Genomic DNA, 27,827 nt, shown 5'->3' on the forward strand with positions numbered 1-27,827 from the left:
TGACTACTTAAGTGCCTCATGTGAGTGAACTCATATGATATATGCCCGTTTGTGACTGGCTTGTTTCACTTAGCACTGATGTCCTCAAGACTTCCTGTGCTGTGGTGTGTGTCAGAATGTCTTTCCTTTTCAAGGCTGAATAATATTCCATTGTATGTCTGTGTCACAGTTTGCTTACCCATTCCTCTGTCAGTGGACATTTGAGCTACTTCTGGGTTTTAGCTCTTGTGAAGAACGCTGTTTTCTTGAGAGCAGCCATTCTCCTGGGCTTGGGGTGGTGGTCCTGAGATTTTCAGATGACTTTCCCAAGGTGCCCGAGTGTCGGATCTGAGGCAAGAAGGCACCACACTGCCTCATGGAGGAGGAGGGTGATGTGATGTTCCGGACAAGTGTGCAGAGCCCTCAGCCCTGAGGATGCCATCTTGCCCTCCATCAAGGAGAATGACTAGCAGTCGCTTTAGTTTGAACTCCAGGCTCTGACAAAATTTCATCCTCTGGCCATGAGTGCCATGAGCGGCCATCTTGGAAGATTCTAGAAAACGGAGCAATGTCAGGAGAGAGAGGCTTGGTTTTCAAAGGAGAGAGCAAACTGGGCATTACATTCCAAAGAAGATTCTCAGAGTGGTGAGGGGGGCTGAAGATCTTTTGTGCAACAGGGCTGCGCGATCTGGAGAGGGAAAATATGGAGCAGGCGCAGACTGGGAGTGAGAACGTGAGGAAGGGCAGATTTGCTATTGCTCTCCAGAGTAGAACCTAGCATGGAGGTTCTTACAAAGAGGAGGAAAGAGACTCGGATGTAAAGAAGAGCTAACATCTAAAATGGCGTGTCAGTGGCGGGGAGGGGTGGTGGTATTGCTGTCTGTTGCTGGAACCCATATTCACTAACACCTACTAGGTGTAAGGTGGGTGCTGATGGCAAGTTCCTTCTCTGGGGAGGGCCTGGTGGAAGTCCCGCCCTTAGACTGGGCTGTGAAGGGACATGGCTCCTGGAGGTCAAGGCATCCATGAATGTGCTGACCACCATCCCTGGGACCTCCACTGGGAGAGACCCAAGTCAGGTGAAGAGAAGCCCTTGGGAGCCATGTTCAGTGGGGGAGAAAGAGAGGAGTATGAGATGGAAACTGATTAGTGCCCGCCTGGGGGCTTCTGACCAGAAGTGGCCTTGGGGGCCAGGGACAGAAGCAATCAGTTTGTGCTGCGGTGGCTGAGGAAGTCTGTCTCCTGTTTCAGGTCTAGTTTAAGATTGGAGCAAATGGAAGAGAGGAGAGGAGGAGAATGGAGAGCTGAAACAGAGAGGGGGCAGGGACTTCATATGAGTTCCTGAGCCCGTGGGGGAGCCAGGGCACATCCAGAGTAAATATTTTTGGCCAGTCTGCCCTTGCCGGAGGAGGAGGGTGGAGGGGAGTGGGGGCCAGGTGATTCTGTGTCATTTTGGTTGGTGGTCCTGGCTGGGCGTGCTGATGGAACTGATGAGTGCAGGAACGGAAAGAGCGCGAACATGGCATGTGTGGAGGAAGGGGCCAGATAAGGGAGGAGTCCACATGCCGGGCAGGGGAACTCAACTTGATGAGCCAAGCAGTAGGGACATTATGGGTCCTTGAGTGGGGAAGTGACCCAGAGCAGGATCTGAGAGAGTCTGTTGCCAGCTGTGGGGTGCGGCTCGGTGGTGAGGGGGCTGTGGGAGGAGCGCTGGGCGCAGGTGCTCAGCTGGAGTAGAGAGAATGTGGACAAGAGTGGCCAGAGGGGCACAGAGGAAGTGCCTAGGGAAGCCCGGACTCCCAGTGCCCTGGGAAGGGGACAAGGGCATCCAGTGTGGAGCAGGGGCAGGAGGGGGCCGGGTGAGTGCCCGCCACCCCTGCCGTTGTCCCCTCTCTTCCAGGAACTGTGTGCCGGGTCCCCGGGGGTGAACTGGGGCCGGCCTGAGGACAGGAGTGGGCTTGCGCAGGCCCCTCCCTGGGGGGGGGGGGTGGGGTTGTGCAGGGAAAATCAGGCATCACATTTCATTTAATCACACCCAGCCTGTTCTTTTCCTCTGGGGGCCTAGGCCTGCTCAGGAGAGGATGGAGCCCCTGGGGCGACTTCGCCCAAACACTTCATGGGGAACCAGGCCGCCGGCCTGCCTCGCACCCTGGCCGGGCCTGGCACTGCCTGTTCCGCAACCTCTCTCCAGCCCCTGGCCTTCAGTGCTGATGCCCAACCCCCAGTGGCTCCCCCTTCCCAGGATGGTGGGCATTAACATGGGGAGGGGGTGGGGGGCGGTGGTAGGCGAGGGGCAAACACAGGCTTTGAGGTGCAGACCTGGACACTTGGTTTCTGCATCTGCCCAAAGGGTTTCAAAGTGCTACCGGAGTGGCGACGGCTCCGTGATATTTTGTCCTTGTGTGATTGCCCCACTCCCGCTCCCACTCCGGGGACTGGGGGGTCTGTGATGTGCCCGCCCGGCCCTGCCCCCTCTAAGTGCCCAGTAAATGGTGCTTCCCTGCTCTTCCGTCTTGCTTCCAGCCCCTCCCTTCATCTGCTTAGGGTTCTATTTCTGGAGCAAGTGAGCCTGGAATAACCTGCTGCGGGTCCCGGGGCTGAGGACGCTCCTCCAGCCCCCACCAGCCCTACCTGCTGCCCCCCCCCCCCCCCCCCGTCCTGCTAGGCAGTGCCACCTGTGATCTCACAGTGGGTTGCCATGGCGGGACATGTGATGTCATGGGGTCTTTTTGGCCTGAAAAACTGCCTGGATTCCAGGCCTCCCAGGGGGCAAGAGTGGGGAGGGCTGGAGCAGTGGAAGGGAGGAGGGTGTGAGGAATTTCTGGACAGAATGTTCCTCCGGAGGCTGAGTCCGCATTCTGCGCCAGACCCCTCCCCCGAGCCTGGGCTTGGGCATCTACCCCCCCCCCCCGCCGCCATGGCCCTTGCCTTGCCTTTTCCTTCCTCCACAACAGCGGCCCACAGATACATTTTTTCCCAGCCCACCCTCCCTGCAGGCCACCAACATGTCATACTGCACAAACCTCTGGGCATCATCCCAGCCACCCAGCCCCTCGAGCCCACACAGTTAGGGGTGGGTATGCATGCGCAGAGGGGGCGTGCGTGTCTTTTTTTGGAAAAAAAAACTTGAGGAAAGGATGTGCAGTTTCCCTTATCCGCCCTGTGGTTCGCAACCCTTCACATTCAGGAAGTTCTCTCTGATGTCTGGTCTCAGTGTCTCCTGCTGCCGTCCATTTCCTCCTCTTCCTATGGCAGTGCACTGAAGGGGTCTCTTCCTCCTGAGGATCCGAGACAGTTCGTCTCTAAGTCACAGAGAGCTTGTTCCCAACGGGAGGGCAGTTGCCTGAGAGGAACTTTCAGTGAGTGAAGATCTTCGTCAGGGAGAGGAGAGAGAATATGACAGGGCTGGAGGGAGCCTGGTTCAAAGACCAGCTGGGCAACGTTGGGCAAGTTACTGAACCTCTTGGACTTCTGTCTCAACTGCAAAGTGGGGTCATGCTTACCTCGGCGGTTCCGAGGATTGATGGTGGTGGAAGTAAAGAACTTGATATTATGCTCAGGTCATTAGCACCTCATGAACAGTGGTTGTTACCGTGTTGCCATTATGAAAAGGCATCCCCAGAGCAGGACAGGAAGATGTCGGGCAGGTGAGGCACGTAGAGTAGAACACTTGAGGAGGCCTGGCTCTCAGGGTTGTGTGGGTGCACCTCGAGCGAGCTGAGAGTGGATGCCTCCTGAAATTTCCTGTCTGAAGCACCTCACCCTCGTCCCTGCCTTGCTGCAGACTTCCAAGTTTGAGACCCCAGAGCAGAGTGAGTTGTGAAGCGCAAGGTCTGGCCACCAAGTGGCACCAGGTCCAAACCCTGCCACCCACTTGGAGTTGTCCTTCCTGGGGACGAGGAGGATTCTGGAAGACCCCTGGTGGGGCTGTGCGTTGGCTGCCCTCGGCTTTGGAAAGCCTGGGGTCCTTAAGATACAGGTTTTGTTGGGGAGCCTGGGTGGCTCAGTCGGGTAAGCATCCGTCTTCAGCTCAGGTCATGCTGTGTCCGGCTCTCTGCTCAGTGGGGAGTCTGCTTCTCCCTCTCCCACTACCTCTTCCCCAGCTCTCTCCTTCTTGCTCTCTCACAAATAAATAAAGAAAATATTAAAAAAAAAAAAAAGCCAAAGGTTTTGTCCTGGGCTTAGGTAGGGGTGGGGCTAGATGTGGGGGTGCTGTCTCTGTCTGGGCTCCATGTACTACATCCTTCTGCAGCTGAGCCTCAGGGGGAAGGAAGAGGAGAGCCTGCAGGGAGGTGTTCTGCTAACCCTGCCTGCAGGTTGGCTAGGGACTGGGGTGAGGGACAGAAAGGTGAGCTCAGCAGTGGGCCCTATAGGACCTGGGTGCCAAGCCCAGTATTGCCACGGACCCCACTGTGAGAGGCTGGGTGTCATACCTCTCTATACCTCCGTTTCCACACCTGTGAAACAGGGAGGGAGGGAGATGGTGTCTGAAGTCCTACTCAGAGCTGGTGTTCTGAGGAGTGGTGTGCAAGGATCGGGTGTGTCCTGGCCCAAATCCAGGCAAAGATGGAGGTTCGAGACCTCGGCTCCACAAGGTCTGGGGGTGCTGCATTGTCAGTAGTGAGCATGGTCAGGGGGCCGGGGAAGAGTGAGGGGCTCTCTTGGTTAGCTCACTCACTTGATATTTGCTGAGGGCCTACAGTGTGCCAGGCCCAGTCCTAGGCTCTGGGGGCTATGGGAACTTACCTGGTAGCAGGGAAGGAAGACCTTAAGTGAGATCAGGAAGTAAAATGCATAGTGTTGGAGAGTGAGGGGTTCTAAGAAGAAAAATAAACCATGCAACAGGGAGAAAATATGTGTTTGAGTGGGTGTGCCCAAGGGGGGCTAACAGCCCAGGCCGAGTGGGGCTCTCTGGCTGTTGGCTCTGGCTCAGCCACGTCAGGACCCACAGCTCGGGTGCTCTGGGAGCTTCCCTACAGCATCGCCGAGGGCCTGGGGCAGGGGCAGTGTCGGGGGGAGCCTGCCCTCATGCTACCTGTCCCTTGCCTTTTTCATTCCCAGTAGCCCCATCCCTGGCGGCGCCTAGGAAACAGAGAAGCAGGTCTTCAATCCCGGGAGGACTGGGATGGAGGAGAGGGCTGGGGAGCTCGGCATGCATGCTGGCCTGTGTTTGCAAATACCGCAGGGGGCTGGGGGGGACACTGGGTGTTTAGCTCCAGAGGGGCTTTTGGAAATTTTTACCTTCTCAGGGAGCCCCTGGACCAGTATGTTGAAGGCATCTGCTGGCTGGCCCTGTGGCCGGCCTCTAGCTGGCCCGGGGAAGGGGTGGGGACAGAGGGGCTGGTGCTCAGTTGATTGCTGGCCAGGAGGGAAGTTTCTCTTGCAGTGCTGAGGCCTGTGCTTTCTAATATTGACTCATCTCCCTGGTCTGTGCTGTGCCAGACTGGGGAGGGGTGGAGCAGGAGGGTCAATGTGGGGTAGGGTGGGCCTTGGGAGTGTGCAAGGTAGAGATGAGAAATAACAGCTAACATTTACTGAGAGCTTTCTAAGTGCCAGGCCCTGTTCTAAGTGCTTAATGTGCTCCGTCTCATTTGGCGCTCACAAAAAAGCGCTCTGCAGGCCTGGTGAGGAGCAGCAAGGACAAAGTGACCGGTTCAAGTTCACACAGTTAGTAGTAGAGTGAGTCAGGACACGGCCCTGGCGGTCGATGGCTGACGCTGTTAGCTTAGACCCGTGGTTTTCGAAGTGTCATCCGCAGGGCCGGAAACCTTTGGGAAATACACATTTTTGGGTCCCTCTGTAGGTCCCCTGGTTTAGGCCCTCTGGGCAGGGCCTGTCCCCTGTGTGCCCACAGGCCTCCAGGTGATTCTGAGGGCTGTGCGAGACTGCTGGCCAACATTCTGTTCTGCCCAGAGGCTGGGCCTCTTAGGAGGCTTTCCCTAGAGCAGGACGAGGGGCTCTTTAGGGCCTATCGTGGGCCTGGGGCAGGTGCTTTCCCTCCCTCTTCTCTGTCCCGTCCCATTTCTGTCCTTTCTGACCACCCCCCATCTAGGCAGGCTGGTTAAGAGTGAGGGCTTTGGAGTTGACAGATCTGGACTCAAATTGCAGTTCCGTGGTGTAGACTCTGCCTATAGAAGGTCCCTGTGATCTGCCCTGCTGGAGCGCTCCTCCTCGCCTGGAGGCCAGAGCAGCCCAGAGAGGATGCGCTTGGGCCTTCCCGCCTAGCCGTGGTCTCCACAGGAGCATTGCAGAGCCTTGGACCAGAAGGGAGAGGTGGGGGGTCAGGGGCCAGTGCTGCCGAGGACTCCCCTGGTTGGGGCTGGTGGCTTTTGGAGGCTGAGGGGAGAACCTGGCCCTGATTAGCGGGCAGCTCCTGGAGCTGAGCCTGGGTCAGGGGTCCCTGCCTGGTGGCCTGTGGCTCGGGAGTGGGGGCTGGGAGGGGGCTGGGGGAGGACCGGGGTTGGGCTGGGAGGGAGTGGAATGGGGCATCTTTACTTCTCCAGAGCCTGCTCAGGCTCCAGGTTGGCTGACCTGGGGGCTGGGAGGGCCCAGCTGACTTGCCTTCCCATCTCCTACTCTGTTCCTGGGCCCTGTCCTCCCTCAACCATCTAAGTTGCCTTGGCTACTTCGGAAGTTTCATCCCCTGGAAAGAAGTTCTGGCCTTAGCCTCCCATCCTCCAGGCCGTTGGGGTAAAGGAGTCCCACCATTTCCTGAAAGAGCCCCGCTACCTTGATCTCTGTCGGCTTTCTTCCTCCATGCCCGTCTTGGTCCCGCTCTCCTCCCTGATGCCAGAACCTCTCAGAGGCCGTTCTCTCCATTCCTCTGTCTTCCTCAGGGCTGAGGAGCTCACCAGCAAGGGGGTTAGGGCGGGCATTTCCTATTCTGAGACACTGTATCCTAAGCTAGTCTCTGCTCATCCTGGCAAAGGCTTGCTTCCTCACCTTTACGGTCAAGCTCATGTCCTTCTGCGAGATTCAGGGGCCCCTGGAACCACTTCACTGTGTCGGGAACGGAGCCCTAGGGACCGGAGGCAGGAGGTGGACCTGGAGTGGCAAGTTTCTCTCGTGTTATGGGCGTCCAAGGAGCCTTTCAGGATGCCGTTAGTAGGAAGCACGTCTGTTGGTCCTGGCTGGGAAAGGGTGGCACTGGCACGAGGGACAGGCTCAGTCCACAGGTGTTCATTGGAGGCCCTCTACACATCCTTTCCAGTTCCTGGCACGAGGGATATGGTAGCCAAGCTGCTTATAACGCTGCTTTGAATCTGTTTAGGAGGCAGTGGGATAAGACTCACAGAACAATATTGGGGAACAAGACATATTCCCGTGATGAGATTATTTGTACCCTAAGGACCAGATACGTAGCCCAGAGGGCAGGCTTATTGGAGTTCGAAGGTGGGAGGGAGTCCTCCTTGCAGGGTGTCCAGGAAGGGCCTTGTGGGGAAGGAGAGCTTGTCGGAAAAGAGCATGGGTGGCAGAGCCTTTCCACAAGCAAAGGCCCGGATGCGTGAAGAAGGAAGGGGATCGAGGTGACAGGTCTGGATGGGGCCGAGTTTTGGGGCATGGACACAGGTCTGCGAGCAGGCAGGGCTAATGGTGGAGGGCCTTGAAAAGCCCGCCGGAGTTAAGATTCCGGCAGGCCTCATCCTGGGCTGTGGTGATTTCACACAAAGAGCGTGAAGCACAGAGTCTCAGGATGGGGTACAAATCCTGTTGTTGCCAGTGGTAGTTGATGACTTTGGACCACTCATTTAACTTCTCCTTTTCTGTGAAGTGGGGCTCACAGGTGCTAATGGGACCCACCTGCCGGGTTCTTGTCATGAATAAATGAGCCCGTGCTGGTGAAGAAGTCTGGCCCATAGGAGCAGGCATGACTTTTACCTGCTCTGTGTCCCTTTTTGAGGAGTCAGCACTGAGTCAGAGGCCTTGCTGGGGTTTGTCGAGCTGGGTGGTTCTAGTACCAGTAGGATTGTTTTTCATTTTCCAAACCTGGTTTCCCGAGCTTGGGGCTAGCTAGGTTAAGTCTGAGCCTTGGGTTGGCGCCATGGGCCCTGCCTCAGGGGGCATTTTGCCCCATCACGACCACCAGCCCTGGGGACAGAGCCAGTCCATGGCTGTTCCCCCTGAGGCCTCACACTGTTTTCTCCCTGTGTTCACAGCCCATCAACACCGAGAGTGCACCGAAGAATGTAGCCAACACGGTGAGTGAGTGCGGTGGGTGGCAGGGAACATCCCGGGCAAGCATGGGGAGCCCAGAAGGCAGAAGGGCGATTTTGGGGAAAGTGAACACATACATTTGGGGACATCCTTTTGGAGTAGATTTGAGGAACTTGGGGGAAAGTGATGGGGATGTGGGTCATGTTGGGAGCCGGGCATGTGACCTCACTCGTGTGTTCGGAAATGGATTGCTAGGGAAGTAGGCAGGCAGGTGGGAGAGGCCAGTGGTTAAATGTGGGCTTCTTTATTAAATATGTAGAATGCGAGAAAGCCGGGCAGATGTTTCCAAACAGATCTTTCTGACTTCGCAGAAAGACAGACAGTTTCCCAATTTCCTCAAGGCTGCATGGAGGAGGAAGGGAAGAGAGTGGGTGGGTCCTGCAGTGGAGAAGCTGAAGTCAGCAGCCGAGGGGCATCTCCTGGCCATGGCTCATGCGCAGTAATGGGCTTACGGTTGGAGGGCTTGCGTTCAGACTCTACCTCCTCCAAGCTTCTAATTGTGCGACTGTAGGCAAGTCATGAGCCTGTGTGTGCCTCCGTGTTCTCACGTGCAAAATGGGAACAGGAAGATCTCCCAGCATAGTGGTTGTGAGACACAGGTGAGAGGGTTGGCTAGCTCTGAGGGGCTTTTAGTGGACAAAGGAAAGCTAAACAAACAGCAAAGTTCTCTCCCAGGCCCTTCTGCCAACCCCCTCACCCCTGCCAAAGCCAGGAGGTGAAAGACCAGGGTGCTTCTGATTCCCTTCCTTGACTCCCCGCTCTGACTGCCTTTTCTCCATCTCCAGGGAGAAGGAGCTTTCCGGGGTGGACACACACGGAAAAGCCTTGAGGAAGACGTAAGTATGGGGATGGGGAAGCGGAGGATGTGTCTGGGCTCATGGTGCCCTAAGGGGATTGCCGGTGTGGGTCATGTCTCATACCTGTCTCGTTTGGTGGAGCATCCCTTGCCTCCTTTCCAGAAGGGCAGGCGGGGGTCACTTGGCTCTGTGGCTGAGCAGGGGAGGAGGCGTTGCGATGGTGAACAGGTCCCATGTACTTATGCACTGGGCCTCTGTCTTGGCTTTGGCCTCCAGCTCAGCTGGATCCAGGGTTCATTTGCCCACCACTTTGCCAGACCTCCTCGGTGCTCCAGGGTGGGGGGTGGGGAGGGAGGCCAGAGAGGGAGTGCTCTTTGAGGCCTGGCGTGGTGGTGAGCAGTCACCAAGGTAAGGCCAAGGGAAAGGGGCAAGGGGACTAAGGGCAGAGGTGAAGAAGGACCCCTGGGCTCGCAGAGGGTCATCAGACCTTGGGGAATTGCAGGCTCTACGTCTTGGGAGAAAGGAGCCTTTGAAAATGTCAGAGTCTTCTGTATGACTTAAGTGCCATTGATTGACTCAGGAGAAGGCTGGAAGATGGGCTAAGCCAGTTGATCCCTCTGGGCTCCTCTTGCCATGCATTTTTGGTGGAGGTCAATGGGCAAATTCCTAAAGTGGAAGAACCCCAGGGAAGGGCAGAAGGGGCTCTCCCAGGACCCTGCTTTGAGCAATGCTCGTGTCTGGGCTTGGCCTCACATCCCTGGGGGAGACGCCCCACAGCGTTGGGCCTTTCTCTGTCTTCCCCACCCTCCTCTGATAGTTTGCCCCGCTGCTGGCCTCCCTATCCTTGCCCGCCCTGATCTGCAGAGGAACAGGGAGTGGTTTGGCGGTTGGCACGGGGGAGCTGTTGATGGCATGAGGCCCTATCATCTGACAGCTGCCTGACCCACGGTGGGAAGGGCCCTGGGGAGGTGCTGGGACAGCAGGAGGCATGTAGGCAGCCGCACTTCTGTGGGGAGCCCACCGCCACCACCGCCTTGCTCCCCACCCCCCCACCCTGGGCAGCTCTGCAAGGCCAGCCCTACAAGGCGGAGGCATTCCTGGGGCTGCACGGCCTGTCTGGATGGAGTGGGAGCATGCCCCTTAAATTAGTGGGGAAGGCTCTGTTCAAGGTATGCGTGGGTCCCACGGGCACAGAGTGCACCTGTTGGGGAGGGACTCTTGTCCAAGTCTATGATATTTCTGGGGCTGGGATGTGGGTCAGAAATTAATTTTTGTGTGTCCCTATTACGGAGGATGAACTTACTTAATGCACACAGAACATATAATATGTGCTCAATAAATATTAGCCATTCTTATTCCTGTTATTTTGACTAAGGGCCAGGAGGTGGGCTGGCATTTGTTTGTTTGTTTTCTTTTTTTTTGATTCCTACCCCCCACTCATGACAGATGCTCTGGTCCCATTTTTTAGATGGGAAAACAGAGACTTGAAGGGGCTTAGTGACTTGATGAGTGCCTTCTCCATCCCTTCCTGGGTCTGCTGCTTGGATCTGGTGTTACCCGGCTCTCCCAACCCTTGGCCAGGGGGATGCTGTGTGAGCCAAACCTTTTACAATGGCCTGAGCACATTTATAAGCCAAGTCCTAATGCCGCTGCTTCCCACAACCCCAGCCTGGGCCAGACATAGCTTGTCAGGGGAAGCTGCAGCAAGAGAGAGTGAAGTTAGACATCATGATGAACTTTTTGATGCGACAATGGGTATGACCTTGGTCCTCAGAAAGAAAGAACTGGCCCTTTAGTTGGGACAAGAGGTTTTTTCAGAAGAAAATTTTGTTGATTTGGGATGAGTGTGTGTTTGTGTCTGTGTGCCAGGGTGGGTAAAGGTTGTGTCCTGTCTGGATAGGGGACGAGGGACAACATGAATTTTGGTTTAGCCAGTCTACTGAAGGGAGCAGGTTCTAGGATGGCCTGTGTACTGCAAAGGAGGGAAGACCTAATCTTTCAAGTTCCCGGACATCTGTCCCAGTCTGGGTGCTCTCAGGGTCATTTGTCCATGCTCCCGCCCAGCCAGGGGGCCCCCCCCTGCAGTCTGCCCCGAGTGAGGAGACCTGTTTCAGAGGCTGCGCCGTTGCAACCCTGGGCCTCCTGGCGTGATAGTGTGCCTGTTCGTTGAGCTGTTTTCCTGTCTCTGGCCTGTGGCCCAGGACTCACAGGGCAGGAATGGCTGTTTTCCTCTAGCAGGGTTGGTGTGTAGAGAGGTTTGTGGATGGTGTGCTGTGTCGCACTTTGTTTTGGAAAAATCCAGGCTGGTGGGCAGGAAGGAGAGAGGAAGGGGTGTGGCTGGAGGGACTGGTGGGGGGGGGGAGGGTAGGCCACAGCCCCCGGAGGAGAGGTAGGAATGGGGACGGGCCCCTGACGTAGATTGGGCACCAATTTCTGGCTGCCTGACATGGCCCCTGGTGTTTCTTACAGACCCTCCTACCAACTGGGCCCCCTCGGGACTGGGGCTCAGGAAACGCCTTTTCTTTTGGTCCAGAGCTGTTGTGTTTGGTCTGTGGACCTCAAAGGCAAGCAGGACTCTTCCCACACAGTCGTTTTGCTCTAAACCAACCCCGCCCAAGTCCTGGGGTTCTCACTCCTTGCTGCTGGTGGAGAACTGGGTGCTGGTCCACAGGGAGGACCAAGGCAAAAAGAGTTGGGTGGATCTGCAGGAGGAAGGGTAAGGGTTAGACACCAGGAGGAACTTCCGGATAGTGAGAGAAGCAAGACACTGTTTTGGCGGGGGTGGGGTGGAATTTCCTTTCATGCTGTTCTCTTCTTGAAACAGAGACCACGGTTTGGTGATGACTGTAGGGGAGACTTCTTGGTGCCTAGGGAGTTGAATCAAAGCTGTATTACTGATCTCTGTCTTGGGAGGGGCCGGGAGGAAGTTGAAGCCTGGTGGGCAAAGGGCTTTGACAGCCCCAGAGAGGAGAAGAATGGGGTTACTGGCGGACAGAGAACTTATTTTCCTTTTAAAATAAAATCTTTGTAGTACTCTTTGTAAAGCCCTCTGGTAGTTTCCCCTGGAGGCTTTAGGTTGGAACAGGTAAATCCCATGAAATCCCATGAAATCCCATGGGCGCTGTGCTATACCCAGTTTGAACAGGGAAGAACAGAATGGTCGATTCTTGAAGAGTGTCTTCCTTCATGGAATAGAAGTTCTCCGAGGTCAGGGACTTGGCCTCCTCTGGTCCCTGGTGCCTAGCACGTCGCCTGGCACACAGCTGGTGGTCCTTGGTGAGGGCTTTCGGGATGAGGGATCGAGCACCGTGATGGGCAGCAGAGATGACCAATGTGTCCACTCGCTCCCAGCCTCTTAGCAAGGGCCTGTGTGGTGAGGCGCATAGCAGTGGGGGGCCCATCTCTGGCCTCCTGTGTGAGGTCACCTGTGTGTTTTGGAGCATTAGGTTGTGCTTGCTCACACCCCGCCCCCCCCCCCCCCCCGCAACGAACGGCGTGTGATTCTCCACGTCCACTAGACTCAGACTTGTCACCCGTCTATGTCTGCTTTCTGCCAGTGAGTGTCACATGTCCCCAAACTCTGCGGAAAACAGGAAGCCCCGTCAGTTAGAGGACAGCCCAGTGATTCAACAGGGGATGACCATCCAGCTGTTCCCATCCCCGTCATCTGGTGGGGTCACGGCCCAGGGCAGCTTCCTCCTCTGCCTCCCCTGCCCTGGCCAGCCTGGTGGAGCAGAGCAGGCTTGGACTTTGTCTTATCACCTCTGGAGGCGGCATGGCCAGACTCTGTTGGGGCCAAGTTTTTATTTATCTTTCCTGGCTTTTTTGGTGTGGGGAGGCTGAGGAATGTAGAGTGTTGTAACATTGGGAAGGGGGGGTGGAGAAATGGGATCCAGCTCTCCTGCCCCATTCTTCCTTTTCACCCCTGCTCCCCAGGAAGCTCCTGGCTCCCCTTGGCTCCCCAGTCCCCTCGCCAAGCCGGTCTCAATATCGCATTGTCTCCCTGTGGCTCCGTGGGCTGGGACCCGTGGCCTTGGCCACACCTCACGCCTCGGCTACAGCTGTGGCTTCCAGTGTTTGAGGCAGCCGTGGTGGCCTCCTCCAAACGTGGCTGTGGGTCGGCAGCAGATGAAACCCGAGGGGCTATTTATAGCAGGGTGGCCCTGGGGCCTGGAGCAGGGCCTAGGGCCTGGGGAGGTTCAGCGACTCCTCATCAGGGACCAGTGAAATCAAGACGGATGGCGTGTTGGGTCTCTTGTGTTCCTGTGGGTGGGTAGTCTTGGAACAGCCTGGTTTGGGGCTTGAAAACCAAACATGATCCCTCCTTACCACCCCCGCGCCCCCACGCCTGACTCATGCAAACCCAAGTCGTCAGGGCCAGGGGGCTGTGGAGACAGAAACTTTCCACCCTGACAGTCCCACTTGGCTGTTCGTTCCTCTTGCTGCTGCCACAGAGGCTGAGCAGGGGAGAGCTGGGCCGTGGCCTACAAAGAGGGGGCTCTGGGTGCAGCCTTCTCCTGGGGGCTGGATGGAGAGCTCTCCTCTTAGCAGGGCTGCCCTGACTTCGGGCTCGGCCGGGAGCCAGGCCTCCAAGCCTACCACCCACCCCTGCCTGGTAGGCGCCGTAGGGCCCTGGGGGAGGCTGGAACTGGCTTTTCTGCTCTGGGCCCCCATGGTCAAACTCAGAGTCTGAGGGTGAATCCTGCTGGTTGTCGACTTCCCTGGGACTTGGGGGTGAGTCACTGTGCCTCAGTTTCTCCTCTTCTTGGCAGACTATGGTCCTGTCTCCTCCGAGAGGTGGTTGCGACTTGGTGGTTGGGAAAGGCTGGGAGGCACGGGGAGGTTTGGAAGGCGCCAGAGGGCTCAAAGGGCTCTGGCTGGGCCTGGGAACTAGAAGCTGGGTATTTGTGCGTCAGGTGAGATAGCTGACAGGGTGGGCAGCAGCTGTGATACCGGGCTTTGATTTTCTATAGAGGTGAATGTTGGTTGTATCTCTAACTACCCTTTTAATTGTGTCAGATGTAGTAACAGTAACACTGTATAAGTGCCCCATATGCATGCTTCTTTTAAATCTTCAAACCACTTGGTAAGGATTGCCCCATTGTCCATGTGACGTTAGGGAGGCTTGGAGTGTTAGGGGCAAGGTTGCAGGGCGGGATGCTTGGGGACCCCGGCTCTGCGCTTTCATCCTTGCACCATTGGGTTGTCCTGGGCTGTTTGGGACCCCAGCATGGGTCCATTTGCCTAATTTTGTGCAAGTGGACCACCCCGGAGATGGGTAAGGGGGTGACAGACAAGGGGCGGCGGGTCCTTGGGAGCATGATTTGCTGCCTGGCACTGGCCCCGGCTGCTACATGCCACGTGGTCCCTGGCTGCTCTGGACCCACAACTCTTGATTCAATGGCTCAGGGGTGCTGCTTTGAAGGGGAGGAGTGCGGGGAGATGGTGGTCGGCCGACAAAGGTTCAGAGCCGGGCAGGGGGCTGCCGCACCAGCCTTTCCTTCTTTGAGGCTTGCAGTCTGTATTCTCCCCTCGGGCTTACTGTTGACGCTGTCCAGTGAATCAAGACGAAATGTGTTTCCATCCATTTAGTATCTGTTTTATTGCGTGTGTGGACTCTGTGGATGGCGCCAGCCCAGACTGCTCTCAGCATTTGGGATTTCTTCCTTCCCCGGGGAAGGAAAAGCTAAGCCCTTTGGGGGCTTGCATGCACACTCCCAAGGAATTGGCACTGATGGCCCTTTGGCTTTAAGTTGCTGTGTTGCCTGGGTGTTAGGGGGCCTGGGCTGGAATGTTGGCAGAGAAAGGAGGAGGGAATCTGTGTTTGTCCACAGCCCCGACTGCTCCCGTGGCCGGCTCTCCGCTGGCCCCCTCCATAATGCTGCTTTTCCTTTCTCTGTCCCAGGGCTCCGCCAGAGTCACCCCGAGTGTCCAGCCCCATCCCCAGCCTATCAGGTATGCCTGGCCTATGGGGGGCAAGGGGTGGGGGTGCCGCAGGGAGGTCACTTGTGGGTGTTTCCAGCAAGTCATACCTTTGGGTTTCTGAGCCCGAAGTCATAAAGCCACAGGTAGGGAGCATGGGGAGACATGCCAGCCACAGAGAGAGGATGCAGGTGGATGCCCCTTGGAAATGCTCGTGTTTTGATTTCTAGCTCAAAGCCAGGCCTTGAGCTGGATTCTTTATGTCCCTGCACGATCTCATCTAGTCCTTGCAACAACCGTGCAAGGTAAGCATTTTATTCCCATTCAGCAGATGAAGAAACTGAGTCTCAGGGAGGTAAGGTGACTTGTTAAAGGTCACGCAACCACCAGGAGGCAAGACTTGGGTGTGCCTTCGGACCGGCAGGTGTCAAGGCCTGTGCTAGATCCAGGTCCTCTTCATGGGCAGGGGTTTTTGATGTTGGAGGGTCATTTCTAAAAGGAAAGTTCTCTATCTGGCTGGCTGGCAGGGGCTGGGGGAGGGAATGCATGAAGAGTCAGTGCCTTGCTGATCCAGAGTCTCTTTTCCCTGCGTCCGGGTTCTATGGTTTTCTGGCTCAGGCTCTTCTCTCTCTGCCTCACCTCCATTCCTGAGGCTCCCGAGATGAGTGAGAATCTGGCCCCAGGGAAATGGAGCCCCGGCCAGAGAGGGCTGGTGTGTAGCTAAACCCACTGGGTTGTGGCCCAGTGGCCCATAGACCGGGGTGGCCCTTTGGAGAATCCCCTTCTACCGTTACAGCTGAGAACCACCTTGGGGTGGGTGGGTGCCGGGCGCAATGCTGAAGTTGTCCAGGCGGTGGCACTGTTCTGCCTTAGGATGCCCCCCCCACCCGCCACTGGCCCCCCCAAAGGCTGCAGTGAGGAACCTTATCTTAGGGATAAGGAATGGTGGGGGCTCAGAGGTTAAATTCAAACTGGGCTCCCTACCACAGCCTACTGGCCCCTCTACCACTTGGCTCCCGTCCTTGTCTCCATGGAGAAGCCATACATCACCCTTGGCTCCCTGAACTCCAAGCCCCGTCTACACACTTGGGCTCAGAGTTAACCCTGGTGGACATCTGGATGTGCCGTCCCATCTCTTTGAAATACCCTGGTGGTATTCTCCACTGCCCCCCAGTCTCTCCTTTACCCTGCTATAGTCAAAGATTCTCAAAAGGAAATGTGAGTGTGGACCACCTTGGATAGATGGGAAGTGAGACAGTAGCGGGTTGGTGATGGGGTAAGAAAGTGTGGGGGTAGGAAAGGTGTGAGGTGCCCCAGAAGCTGCAGGTGCACCTCAGAATGGAATTTCAGTGTCCTGATACCCATTTCCCCTTTCTGGGCCCTCGTGCTGGGAGAGAAGTTGGGTGAGGTGTAAAGATGTGAACCCCTACCTCCCCTTACCCAGAGCCCAGCCCAGGGGCTTCCCACCTCTTTTAGGAGCTCAGATGGCGCTGGGATTTCTGGGGGCCACCTGCCACGGCAGCAGCAAAGGCTCAGCACCCTCTGTTTCCTGGGCCCTTAGAAATCATGGAGGCCACTGCCAAGAAATAGCCCTGGCAGGCAGTGGAAGCTGCCAGAGGTGGGGGAGAGCCAGGGAACAAAGGGCAGGAGCTGGCCTGCCTCCGGGGAGGGCTGGAATGTGCACTGTGGTCTGGCTTACCTGGAGCCCAGGTGAGCGTGTCACCTGAGCTGCCTTTTCCCCTGAGAAGCCTCCCCACCTACTCTACAGCTTGGGAGCAAGGGGAGGGCAGCCCAGTGCTCAGCCCTGGGTTGCTGGAGAGCACCCAGCTCAGGCTCTCCTTCCTCTTCAAAATCTATCCCGGGATCCTTTGAGAGACTGCTGCCAGACCAGGTGGCCGCAGTGTGTCGGGAGGCTGAGCTGGACTCCCGGGCTCCTAGCTGGCTCCCGTCCTGGCCCTGACCTCTAGGATCGCAGGTTGAAGGCAGGGCCAACAGGATGGATGGGCTGTCATGACTGAAATGGCCCAAGATCCTGCCAGCCCCTGGCCAGGTACGCCCAGGCTCCCAGGCTCCCAGGCTGGCCTTGCTGGCTGCACGGGCCTTGCTAGAGGAGGCCTCTGGCCTTGGCTCTGGGTCAGGGAAGAGCCAAGCCTCCTGGGTTGGAATTGTGGGCCCCATGTGGTGTGTAGGAGGTACAGCTACCTGAACCTTGCCCTGAGGAGCTGGCTTCTGATCTGGACCCCCTTCTGCCTCCTGTCTCTCCAGAAACATGAGCGTGAGCCGGACCATGGAGGACAGCTGTGAGCTGGACCTGGTGTACGTCACGGAGAGGATCATTGCCGTCTCCTTCCCCAGCACAGCCAACGAGGAGAACTTCCGGAGCAACCTCCGAGAGGTGGCCCAGATGCTCAAGTCCAAACATGGCGGCAGCTACCTGGTGAGGGTGGGGTCCGGTGCCCCCTGTCCTTTCTCCTCGCCACCTCCTTGCTTCTGGTGTCCCCCAGGGCCAACTCCTGCTCTTCCTCTTCCCCTGATTTATGTGCCTTGCTCATGGCCTGAGTCTGCACTCACTCTCCGGCCCCACTTTGCTGGGAGAATTGTGTCTGCCGCTGGAATGCAGCATCTGGACCCAAGTCATGTGTGCACGTGTGCCTGTGTGTGCGTGTGTGTATATGTGGGCGTTGAGGGATTCATGTTCTCGAGCACTCCCTACGAGGCAGGCCCTATTCTAACCGCTCTCTATGTGTTTAACTGCACGCTAGCCTTAAAATCAGGTTTCGCCGGAGCGCAGAGAGGTGGGATGTCTGCCTCAGGTGACTGTGTCTGGAAGTGGCAGAACTGAGGTCTGAGGGCATGTTGTGGCAACGTGCATCTTACAGGACATTGTGTGGCTGGCACCGGGGTGGTGCCTGGCCCAGAAGCACCTTACAGACGTGGATGAGGTGGTTGGCAGTTCTTCTGTACTCTCAGAGAGCTGGTATGGGGATTGGCCCCAGAGGAGAGCTCAGTTCCAAGTTACAAGGAAGCACCTGTGGGGTTGGGCTGGACCCACCAACCAGACGGTGCAGGCTCGAAGCCCGGCCCTGAGGTTTGAGCCGAGGCAGGGTGTGGGAGGCCATCTTAGGTCCCTACGCCTGCTCTAACACATGACCACAAACTGAGGGTCTGGAAACAACAGAATTCATTTTTTTCACAGCTCTGGAGGCTAGAAGTCCAAATCAAGGTGTTGGCAGGGCCATGCCCCTTCCTGGTGTCTGGTGCCTCCCAGCAATCCTTGGTGACCTTGGCTTGTAGCTCCATCACTCCCATCTCTGCCTCTGTCCTGGTGTCTCTCTGTGGCTCCTCTCCTCATCTTATAAGGACACCAGGCATTGGACCTAGGGCCTGCCCTAAATCCAGGATGATCTCATCTTGAGATCCTTAAGTACTTACATCAGCAAAGGCTCTGTTTCCAAATAAGGTCACATTGTGAAGTTCCAGGTGGATATGAATTTTTGTGGGATGCTATGAACCCGCCACGGAGACCTGTCCATCAGCTGTGTTGGGCATTGTCGAGGGCTCTAGATTCAGACATCGGAGAGTCCTGGGTTTGAATGCCGGCTCTGCTCTTACCATCTGACTTGGCCACTTCACCCCACTAAACCTTAGGTCCTGCATCTGTAAAATGGGTCTGATTACACCACCTACCTCTTGTGGTGGTTGAGAGAAGTAAGTTGACATGTGAAGTGGAAACTAGAGATAGCCAAATACTAATCAGTTAACAACACTGGGATTCCTGTTCAGGATGTGAAGATGCCCACCTTGTGGGTGGCAGGTGGTACCCGAGACAGACTGCATCCCCTTCTCCTCTGCCGTCCTGGGTGTCTGTCCACTCACTGAGGGCAGTGGCCATGTCTACCTACTTCCTTCACCTCCTTACCCTGAGAACCTATAGCTGAGTTCTTGTTGGCCAATGTGTGTGTGTGTCCGATGGGACACCATTATAAGCTCTTGCATGGGTAGAATTTTCACCGAGGGGGGCATGTGGGTAGAGGAGACAGAGAGAGAGACAGAGAGACAGAGAGACAGAAAGCATTGTCTTACAATCTCTTCCTTTCCCTCCTTCTAGCTTTTCAACCTCTCTGAGCGGAGGCCTGACATCACGAAGCTCCACACCAAGGTGAGCTGATGCCGATCAGGGGTGGGGGCTTCCCGTTGCCTGAGAGAAGTAGAACAGCTGGGCTCCCTCTCCCTGCGGTTCCCCACTTTAGAATCTGGGGGGAAGTGCTGAGACACTTCACAAAGCCTATTCCGTGTCTGTGTCATCTTCTATTTGGAACAAGGAAAAGCCCGTATTTATTGTTTTTGCAATACAAATTCCAGAGAGCCAAGCTTGATACAGTGATTTCCTACCCAGGTCTGCCCCCCTGGGGTGCACATAGTATCTCTGGGGTAAGGCTGGAGCTATGAGATTTCTAGCCTCGTTGAAAAGCCCTTTGGATTTAAACTGGCCCGGGATTGCCGATGGCCCATTTCCACTTGCTGGCTCGGCGGGCTGAGTGCAGGCTTTGCGCGGATGTCTGCTCTGGTGCCTGGATTCTGGTACTTGTTGCTTTGTGACCTGGGCAGGTGACAGTTCTCTGGGCCTCCGTTTGCTCCTCTGAAATGGGGTGGGCTAGATTAGATGAGCTCTCTCGACTCTTCCGAGCATGAATTCTCTTTCCGTTTAACGATCTGTGAGTTGAGAAAAGTTTCGAGGAGCCTGAAGCCTGCCGTTCGGATCTGCCCTCTGTCCCCTTCAGGCTTCTCTCTCGGCCAGCCTGAAAAATCAATGGTTTGTGTGTCCGGGCCTGGAACAGAGCTGTGAACTCCTGGGGGCCCTTCACTTTCCCTCTTTGTCCCTGAGCCCGGGTTGTCTTGGGGTTGTCTATGGGAAGAGAGTTTGGGAGAAATGCTGAGGGGCACATTTTGAAGTCAGAGTCATGTGGAACGGACCTTGGGGTCATCAGCTTTACACACATTTGGGGAAACTGAGGCCAGGACAGGGGCCATGACTTGCCAGAGCCCCCAGAGCGAGGCAGTGTCAGAGCAGAGACTCAGAGACCCAGGGTCTCTGGTCCTGGGCCAGTGTCCTCTGCGTCCACACCATCACCTCCCCTTTGGGCTGATGGGCAGGGCAGGAAGCAAGGTGGGTGGGTGGCTGGTGCCGTGGCACCTGTGTGTGGGGTATGTGCCACCCCCCACCCACCTCCCAGCTCTGATCGACTCTCTGGGGCTTCCGCCCCTTCTCACTCATGGCTTGGACCACAGGTACTGGAATTTGGCTGGCCTGACCTTCACACCCCAGCCCTGGAGAAGATCTGCAGCGTCTGCAAGGCCATGGACACTTGGCTCAATGCAGACCCTCACAACATCGTCGTTCTACACAATAAGGTCAGAGTGGGGGGCCGCCTGTGTGCACGCACGTGCATAGATGTGTCCTTGGATGAGTGTGTGTGCCTGACCGTATCATTGGATTTTGTGAGCGTGCAAGACTGTGTGCATTCTCTTTCCTAGGAGATAGTAGATTCTGTCCCAGGCCCCCCCCCACCAAGAAATGGGGAGTTATGAGCTCGTGGGGCCCTCAAGTGTAGTGGGTGATCAGCTGTGTTTCTTCTCTTTGAGACTCAGCCTGACCTGCCTCCCTCCCTTGCATCCCCCTCCCCTGTCCTGTTCTCCCTGAAAACCACAGCCCTCTCTCCAGCCACTGCCCCCTTTTTCCTCCGGGCTTCTGCATGGGCTGATCTTAGAAGTAAAGTCTGTGTTTGGGGTTCTTTTAGGGAAACCGAGGCAGGATCGGCGTTGTCATTGCTGCTTACATGCACTACAGCAACATTTCTGCCAGGTAAGAGCCTGAGTACTCACAGTGGGAACCCCCTCTGGCCATCCCCCCGTGACTGCTCCCTTCCTTGGGGTTGAGGGGTGCTGAGGATCAGCGGGAGGAGCCTACAGCTCCGAAGCAGGTGGCTGTGCATGGGGGGTGGGAGAAAGGAGAGTCCCTCCCTCTACTGGGAGCACTAGTAGGAGCAGCCTTGGGGGGCAGGCCCATCTAGGGACACCCCATCCAGCCACCTGCTCCGGGCCACTTTTCCTTGGTGAAAGGCCTTCTGTTTCCCTGAGTGAGCTGGAGAGGGAGTCAAAAGGAAATGTTGGGAGGGCAGATCTGGGTCTGGCAGAACCATCTAGAAGTTATCTCATCCTTGTGGGCCTTGATAAGGGCTTTGGGGTTTGGGATGGGGTGTCATTGGACAGTCAAGAACAGAGGGGCTACATCAGCTGTCTCTTCTTTTAAAAATGATCTCTTTGTGGATAGACAGAATGTTCTGTAGAGCCTTAGATGGTAATTTTGTGACTTTAAGAAAATCTAGCTGAATGTTCCCTTCATGGTGAACATTTCCTGTACACCTACTGTGTGCCCACAGCTTTTTATAGATGTTATTTCACTTAATTGCTGTAACAACCTTCAAGGAAGGCCCTGTCACTCACCCTTGACAGGAAGGGAAATCAGGTTCAGAAAGATTAAATAACCTGATTCAGGACACAAGGCTAATAAGTAAGTGGCAGACTTGCTATGGGAACCCAGGCTGTCTGGCTCCAAAGCCCCTTCACTGAGTCCTGCAGCACACAGGATGTAGAGATGCTGGGGCACCCTTTTCCTGAAAGCTTCTTAGCATAGGGTGGCTGGAGGGCTCCACAGGTCTAGGGGAGCAGGGGTGGGGAGACAAGGGGCTCTCGGACATAAAAGTTGGCTCCTCTGACTACCCGTCTCTCCCTGCAGTGCTGATCAGGCCCTGGACCGGTTTGCAATGAAGCGGTTCTATGAGGATAAGATTGTGCCAATTGGTCAGCCATCCCAGAGAAGGTGGGTCTCCGGGGCTTACAGCCAGTGCATGCACGTGTGTGTGTGTGTGTGTGTGTGTGTGTGTGTGTGTGCGCGCGCGCGCGGTGCATGCTTGCTATCTTGGGGACTGGCCTTATGCACTCACAGGGGATGGAACAGCCATGCCTAGGTGGGGGTGTACTGAACATGCATATTCCGGTGCCAACCTGGAGTGGTGTGAGCTCAGGGACATGGGTGAACCCATGGGCCACTGTGTGCACCCACAGGAGGGCATGGCACTTGGCTCCTGAGGCCAATGCTGGAGAGCAGTGGGGATTGGTGGGGGACACATTGGTCTGGGTGCAAGAAGGCAGTTTGTATAAGAAGGCAGTGCTATTTCTTGGTCCTGGAAGCAGGACTGCTTCCATGCATGGGTGAGCCTTTAGGAGGCTGATGTCATTGCTACCTGCCCTGGGGAGGTCACAGATTCTTACCATAAGGGTCATCTTCTGGATGAGCTTTGAAAATTTAACCAAGGGCTCTCAAGCACGTGGTCTCATCGGAGTCCACAGCAGCCCAGGCAGAGAGCAGGGCAGAGACGATTCATTCATTCACTGGACAAGTTTTAGGTGCTCTACTACATTCTAAGTGCTAGAGATATCTAGTTGAACAGGGCAAAGTGCTTTGCCTTCAGTGAGCTGATATCCCATTGAGAAAGATGGACATCGCACAAGTAAGTAGACCAATAGGACCATTTCCGTAGTGGCTAGTGCTAGGAAGGAAAGTGGACAGAGTGGGATAGACCTGATGGAGGAGATTGGGGCTATTTAATGAAGGGGGTCAGGGAACACCTGTCAGAGGTGGTGGATTTGAGGCTGAACCTGAGTAATAATGACAACTACTGTATGACCGTCCAGGGCATCCCCATTTTACGGATGAGAAGCCTGAGCCTCATCTGTAAAGGGGAGGGGACTCAGCATGGCCAGGATCCACAGCGAGTAGCAGCAGAACTAGAAGGTATTTGGGGGCCTGTAACTCAGGCCAGACCAGGACACCCCGCCACCCCGCCTGGGGTTGTGCCACCCCCAGTCCTGAGGGCTGGATTCTGCTCTGTGGATAACATCCTGTGTAATGATGTCTGGTCCACAGGTGAGCACAGGTAGAATCAGGGCTGGTGGGCTGTGGGGAGGCTGCAGGTGAGTGCGAGGCAGAAGCCCAGGCCCAGAGGGGAGACCTGGAGATGGGGAATGGGGCCCAGCCCCTGTGTGGCCAGAGCGGTGGGCCCGCCGCATGCCTGTGATGTGCCACACGGCTCCGTGCGCTGCAGCCACGGGGCTGACCATTTCAGCAGGACACGAGCCATCAACATACTCTCAGGTCATGAGAAGTACTTGGAAGGGGGAAAAAAACCCAAACAGCACGTGATGGCTTCAAGAGTGATGGGGTGGGCATGAGGGCTGAACTCTCGGAGAAGGTGACGTGTGGGGCGAGCTCTGAGGGTTGGAAGGAAGCATCTGAGTGCAGGTCTGCCGTGACCACGCAGAGGGAACAGCAAGTAGGCTGGCCCAGGGGCCAAAGCATCCCCCTGACTTTTCTAGCCCCTCAGGACGCTGACCAGGCTAGCAGGAGCCCCTGGCCTCTTCATGCTGGGGTTCCCCATTTATCCCCCATCACCCCCACCTTGCTTAGAAGGCTGTTGGCTCCACCTGTGAGTGTGTTTGCCATTGTAGTGGGAAGCCCAAGCAGAAGTGAGTGCTCAGGCCACCCAGTGCCTTCCACTGGCACAGGACAGCCGGGAGCTGGTCTCAGGGTCAGTCATCAGAAACCAGATGTCCATGTACAGAAAATTCTGGCTGGGCTGCCCGACGCAGTAGCTGGGGATCACTGAGAGCCTTCCCGGGGAGGAACGAGCCGTCATTCAAGTACCTGCTGGCTGCATATGACTGGTGGCCTTGGTCACGAGTCTGACCGTGAAGGATGCGGAGCGTGATGTGGCTTGGAGAGAGTGGGCCAAGCAGCCACGTCCCCAAAGCTGAAGGCCTGGGGAACGGGATCTGTGTCCTCTCTCAGCAAGTAGAGTGTTCCGGGACTCCACAATGTGCACAGCAGCCCAGGCAGAGAGCAGGGCAGAGACGATTCATTCATTCACTGGACAAGTTTTAGGTGCTCTACTACAGCATGCAGCTGTGGGTGTGAGGGGGGGGGTGTTTATGTTATCTGTCCTCCTGGCAGCTTGTATTTGCAAGCGCATCTGCTTATGGGTGGGTCATTCTGTCTGGGCCCGTGTGTGAAAGTACAGCTGCTGGCTTCGTTACATATTTGTTGCCACTTTCCCGCCTTCTGGGCAGTGTCATTTGTAGGTGATAGAGCAGCTGGGCGAGAGGTGGGCAGAGAGAGAGAGGGAGGGAGGGGCTTTGCCTGCGACTCCCTTATTCATTGTCACCCCACCCCTGGACTCATTGTCCCCAGCACACAGACACATCCTGTTGGCATGATCCAGAGATCTGATAGGAACCGCCATTCCAGGTTTCCGGTTTGAGTAATGGGGCTGGGGGCTGGGCAGGGGCTGAATAGGAACTGGTGCTGCCCATCAGATTATCTGGCTTGGGTCGTGCAAGGTGGCCCCACCCGGGCCCAGGGACAGAGGCCCACAGGCCTGGAGGTGGGCCAAGGAGCCAAGAGACAGGAGGGGACCGTTGTCATGGTCATGTGGGTTCTGGTTCCACTAGCCTCTGAGAGCCCCCTTGCCCCTCACGGAGTCTCAGGATTCATTCTGATCCATCTGGTTGGCCCAGCTCGGTGTCCTCTGGCCATTCAGAAAAGGAGGACGCATCGACCGATCCCCAGCAAAAGAACTGACCTCTCTTTCTGGCAGGTGCACCGAAGTTCAGACTGCTTTCCTTCTCTCCCCATCCACCCCCAGCTTTGTATGTTCTTGCTATGTGTCAGCAACTCTTTCTGGACCCAGTTTCCCTTCTCTTCTAGAAGGAGTGGAGATGGGTTAATTCTTGAATTTTTCCAATAAGATCCAAAAAGAATGGGGGAGTGTTGACCCTAGGTATAGGAATGCTTAGTGGGAGTTGGATGTCTTTCAATACCACATACAGAGGGATTTCATACACTTCAGTGTGATGTAAAAAAGTGAAGGACTCTAATTATTAAGCTCTTACTGTTTGTTGGACGGTCGTGTGGCTGGTGGGTGGGTCAGGGCAGAACTGGGGCCTTGGGTATAAGCGTAAGCTTGGTTTAAGCTCAGTGTGAGGGTGTTAGAGATGTCTGATGGTTGATCAGCCTGCCTTGTGCAGTAGTGAGCAGCTTAATGATGTGAGGGATGTCAGGGATGTGGGAGAGGAATTTTGGTCCAGCAGGAGATTTTTAGGCGGGGAGTGAAGCTGGAAAGAGATGTTCATGCTGACCATCAGGGGGCGCCAGAGAACCCCCAAACGGGCGTACTGGCTAGACGCAGCTCCTGGTTGAGTCGTACGTATCATTGTCCTCCCAACCTGGGGCTCCGGGCAGCAAGGAAGGACTGTGCTGGGGTGGAGGCCCCTGGTTCCAGGAGGCCTAGGAGAGTGGTGGGGGGTGGGCTAGGCGGGGCCAGAAAAGAGACGGGGATGGCTCTGCTCTAGGACGGCTCTCCCCGCTGAAGCTGCCCCTCTCCCTGCCCCCAGGTACGTGCACTACTTCGGTGGCCTGCTCTCTGGCTCCATCAAAATGAACAACAAGCCCTTGTTTCTGCATCACGTGATCATGCACGGCATCCCCAACTTCGAGTCTAAAGGAGGTACCTGCCTGAGCCGTCTGGCTTCCCTCCCCTCCTGTCTCCCATCCTTTTTTCTCAAGAAGCAGCCTGAGGGGATACAAACATAGGCTTGGACTGGAGTCTCCACCGTGCCACCTCCTGAGCTTTCTTTGAGCCCCGGTCTCTTCGTGGGGTGGGTTCTGGTGGTGCCTGCTGGCCCGTGGTGTTGGATGTGGCAATGGGTTTGGTAAATCTAAAAATGCCTCTCAGATGAAAAGCTAGTGTTTCTTCCTCCTTTCTTTTTTCATTTCTCCTTCCTACCTCTCCACTCCTCAGCCCTTCCTTCCTTCCCCCTCTCCCCCATACTGTCCACGCTAACACCACCCTCCCTTACAGGGTGTCGGCCCTTTCTCCGGATCTACCAGGCCATGCAGCCTGTCTACACGTCTGGCATCTAGTAGGTATTCCATGGGAATGAGAGGCCTGGGATGCCGGAGCCCAAGGCCGAGGACCAGGGACAAGGGTGTGGGGGGATGGGCCAGGACCTCTTCTAGGAGGATCTCATCTGACAGAGGGCTGAAGGACAGAGGCAGCAAGCCTTCCCAGGAGCCGTCTGGCAGGGGGAGCAGGGAGCAAGTGCACTGCCCGCCCCCCTCGGCAGCTCTCTTTTTCTCCGCTCGCCTCCCCCGTAGCAATGTCCAAGGAGACAGCCAGACCAGCATCTGCATCACCATCGAGCCCGGACTGCTCTTGAAGGGAGACATCTTGGTGAGTGCTGCCCCTCTGTCTCAAGCCCCCTCCTCCCTGTTTATTTCTTCTGTCTTCCTGCTCTCCTCCTGCCTCCCCAGACAAGATTGTCACTCCTGTGGGTCACCAGCCTTGGGGCCATAGGCCCTCAGGCCTCCTGCAAGCCCTTCCTCTGCCTCAGAGCAGGACATCCCTTCTTCTGCGCTTGTCTCTTGTTCTAGAATATCTCCAGGGAAATATCTGTCAGTGTGAGCCGTTACCTCCTTGCTTCCTGTGGTGACAGGACTCCCTCAATTCTAATTTCAGTCTTTCCTCCTGCAATTTAGATTCACTCCTACTTTTTCCATTCTGTGTGCAGGAACTTCTTGGGAGGACAGTTTTGTTCCCACAGGGTGAGATTGGCCTCCAACATTCTGCTTTTTAGAAGTTTCCCCAGATAGCTCTGAGATCCTGTTTGGTATTGGTGACCTCTCCCTCATTAAGTTTGGGTGAGCCCTGGGGTCTCAGTCATGGAGCTAATAAGGAGGCTCCTTGAGATCTGATTTCCCCTCCTCGGGCCCCTGATGGGCTCTGCTCTCCTTCCCACCCAGCTGAAGTGCTACCACAAGAAGTTCCGGAGCCCCGCCCGAGATGTCATCTTCCGAGTGCAGTTCCACACCTGTGCCATCCATGACCTGGGGGTTGTCTTTGGGAAGGAAGATCTTGATGATGCCTTCAAAGGTGGGCTCATTGAATAGAGACATAGACCTAGCAAGGAACAATACCACAAAGTAGAAGAGCAATAATGGAGGAGCTATGGCAACAGTGAAGGGGGAACCATTTTTTGAGGGAAGGAAATGTGGTTAGGGAGGTGTCTCCCTTTGCTTCTTTATCTATTTAAGATTTTGTCTGTATCACATTCAGACCTGGGACAATATCCACATCCATTCACCCATTCACTCATCCATCCATCCATCCATCCATCCATCCACCTACTCATCTAAATCCATCCATCCATCCAACCATCCATATCCATCCACTCATCCAAATCCATCCATCTATCCACCTACCCATCTGAACCCATCCACTCATCCATCCACCCATCCATCCAAATCCATCCATCCATCCACCAAGAAATACTTGTGGGTCTATGTGTGCCAGGCATGTGCTAGACCCTGGGGTTACAAAGAGAAAGAAGTCAGGCCCTACCCTCAGGGAACTCACAGTTCCATGGGAGAAAGAGACACACAAGCGGGGTACAATGAAGTGGTGCTTGCAGTGATGGAGACATGCACAGGCATGATGGGTGGCCACCATTCCTACTGTAACTTCTCTTCTCACAAGCAGTGGATGGTAATCTGTCCAGACTGGGCTTCGGCCAAGACCAGAGAGCAGAGCTGGGGCTCGGGGGTTGGGGGGGATGGAGAGGAGCCTGACCCCCCCAAGTGTAGTCTGGCTCATGCAGTAGAAAGATGCTTCTGTGATGAGTTTCTTCTGTACTGGAGCCAGGAGGGCAGAAGCAGAAGATTCCATGATAATTACAGAACAGAATGTAAATGTTATCAGTCTTAACAGGGAAAAATAAAGGGGTAACAGACGACATAAAGGT

The 27,827-nt window shown here is 55.8% G+C and overlaps 1 protein-coding gene across 5 annotated transcripts in view; it reads left to right on the top strand.

Moving 5' to 3' along the window:
- TNS1 (tensin 1) overlaps positions 1 to 27,827 on the top strand; it is a 220,232-nt gene that overhangs the window by 116,150 nt on the left and 76,255 nt on the right. For 2 of the 5 annotated variants that reach the window (XM_088022031.1, XM_088022034.1), the window contains exons 5-16: positions 8,136 to 8,177; positions 8,979 to 9,029; positions 14,896 to 14,945; positions 17,178 to 17,349; positions 19,021 to 19,071; positions 20,202 to 20,324; positions 20,711 to 20,775; positions 21,709 to 21,792; positions 25,422 to 25,534; positions 25,889 to 25,949; positions 26,185 to 26,260; positions 26,830 to 26,959. In XM_088022031.1, coding sequence (XP_087878157.1) covers positions 8,136 to 8,177; positions 8,979 to 9,029; positions 14,896 to 14,945; positions 17,178 to 17,349; positions 19,021 to 19,071; positions 20,202 to 20,324; positions 20,711 to 20,775; positions 21,709 to 21,792; positions 25,422 to 25,534; positions 25,889 to 25,949; positions 26,185 to 26,260; positions 26,830 to 26,959 — 1,018 coding nt within the window. Of the gene's footprint in view, positions 1 to 8,135; positions 8,178 to 8,978; positions 9,030 to 14,895; positions 14,946 to 17,144; positions 17,350 to 19,020; positions 19,072 to 20,201; positions 20,325 to 20,710; positions 20,776 to 21,708; positions 21,793 to 25,421; positions 25,535 to 25,888; positions 25,950 to 26,184; positions 26,261 to 26,829; positions 26,960 to 27,827 lie in introns of those variants that run through there. The other 3 variants (XM_088022033.1, XM_088022032.1, XM_088022035.1) reach the window with 3 other exon arrangements.

The sequence above is a fragment of the Eumetopias jubatus genome, unplaced genomic scaffold (assembly GCF_037043125.1).
Source record: "Eumetopias jubatus isolate StellerSeaLion01/CBP00866 unplaced genomic scaffold, mEumJub1_p1.0 scaffold_3, whole genome shotgun sequence".
NCBI lineage: Eukaryota > Metazoa > Chordata > Mammalia > Carnivora > Otariidae > Eumetopias > Eumetopias jubatus.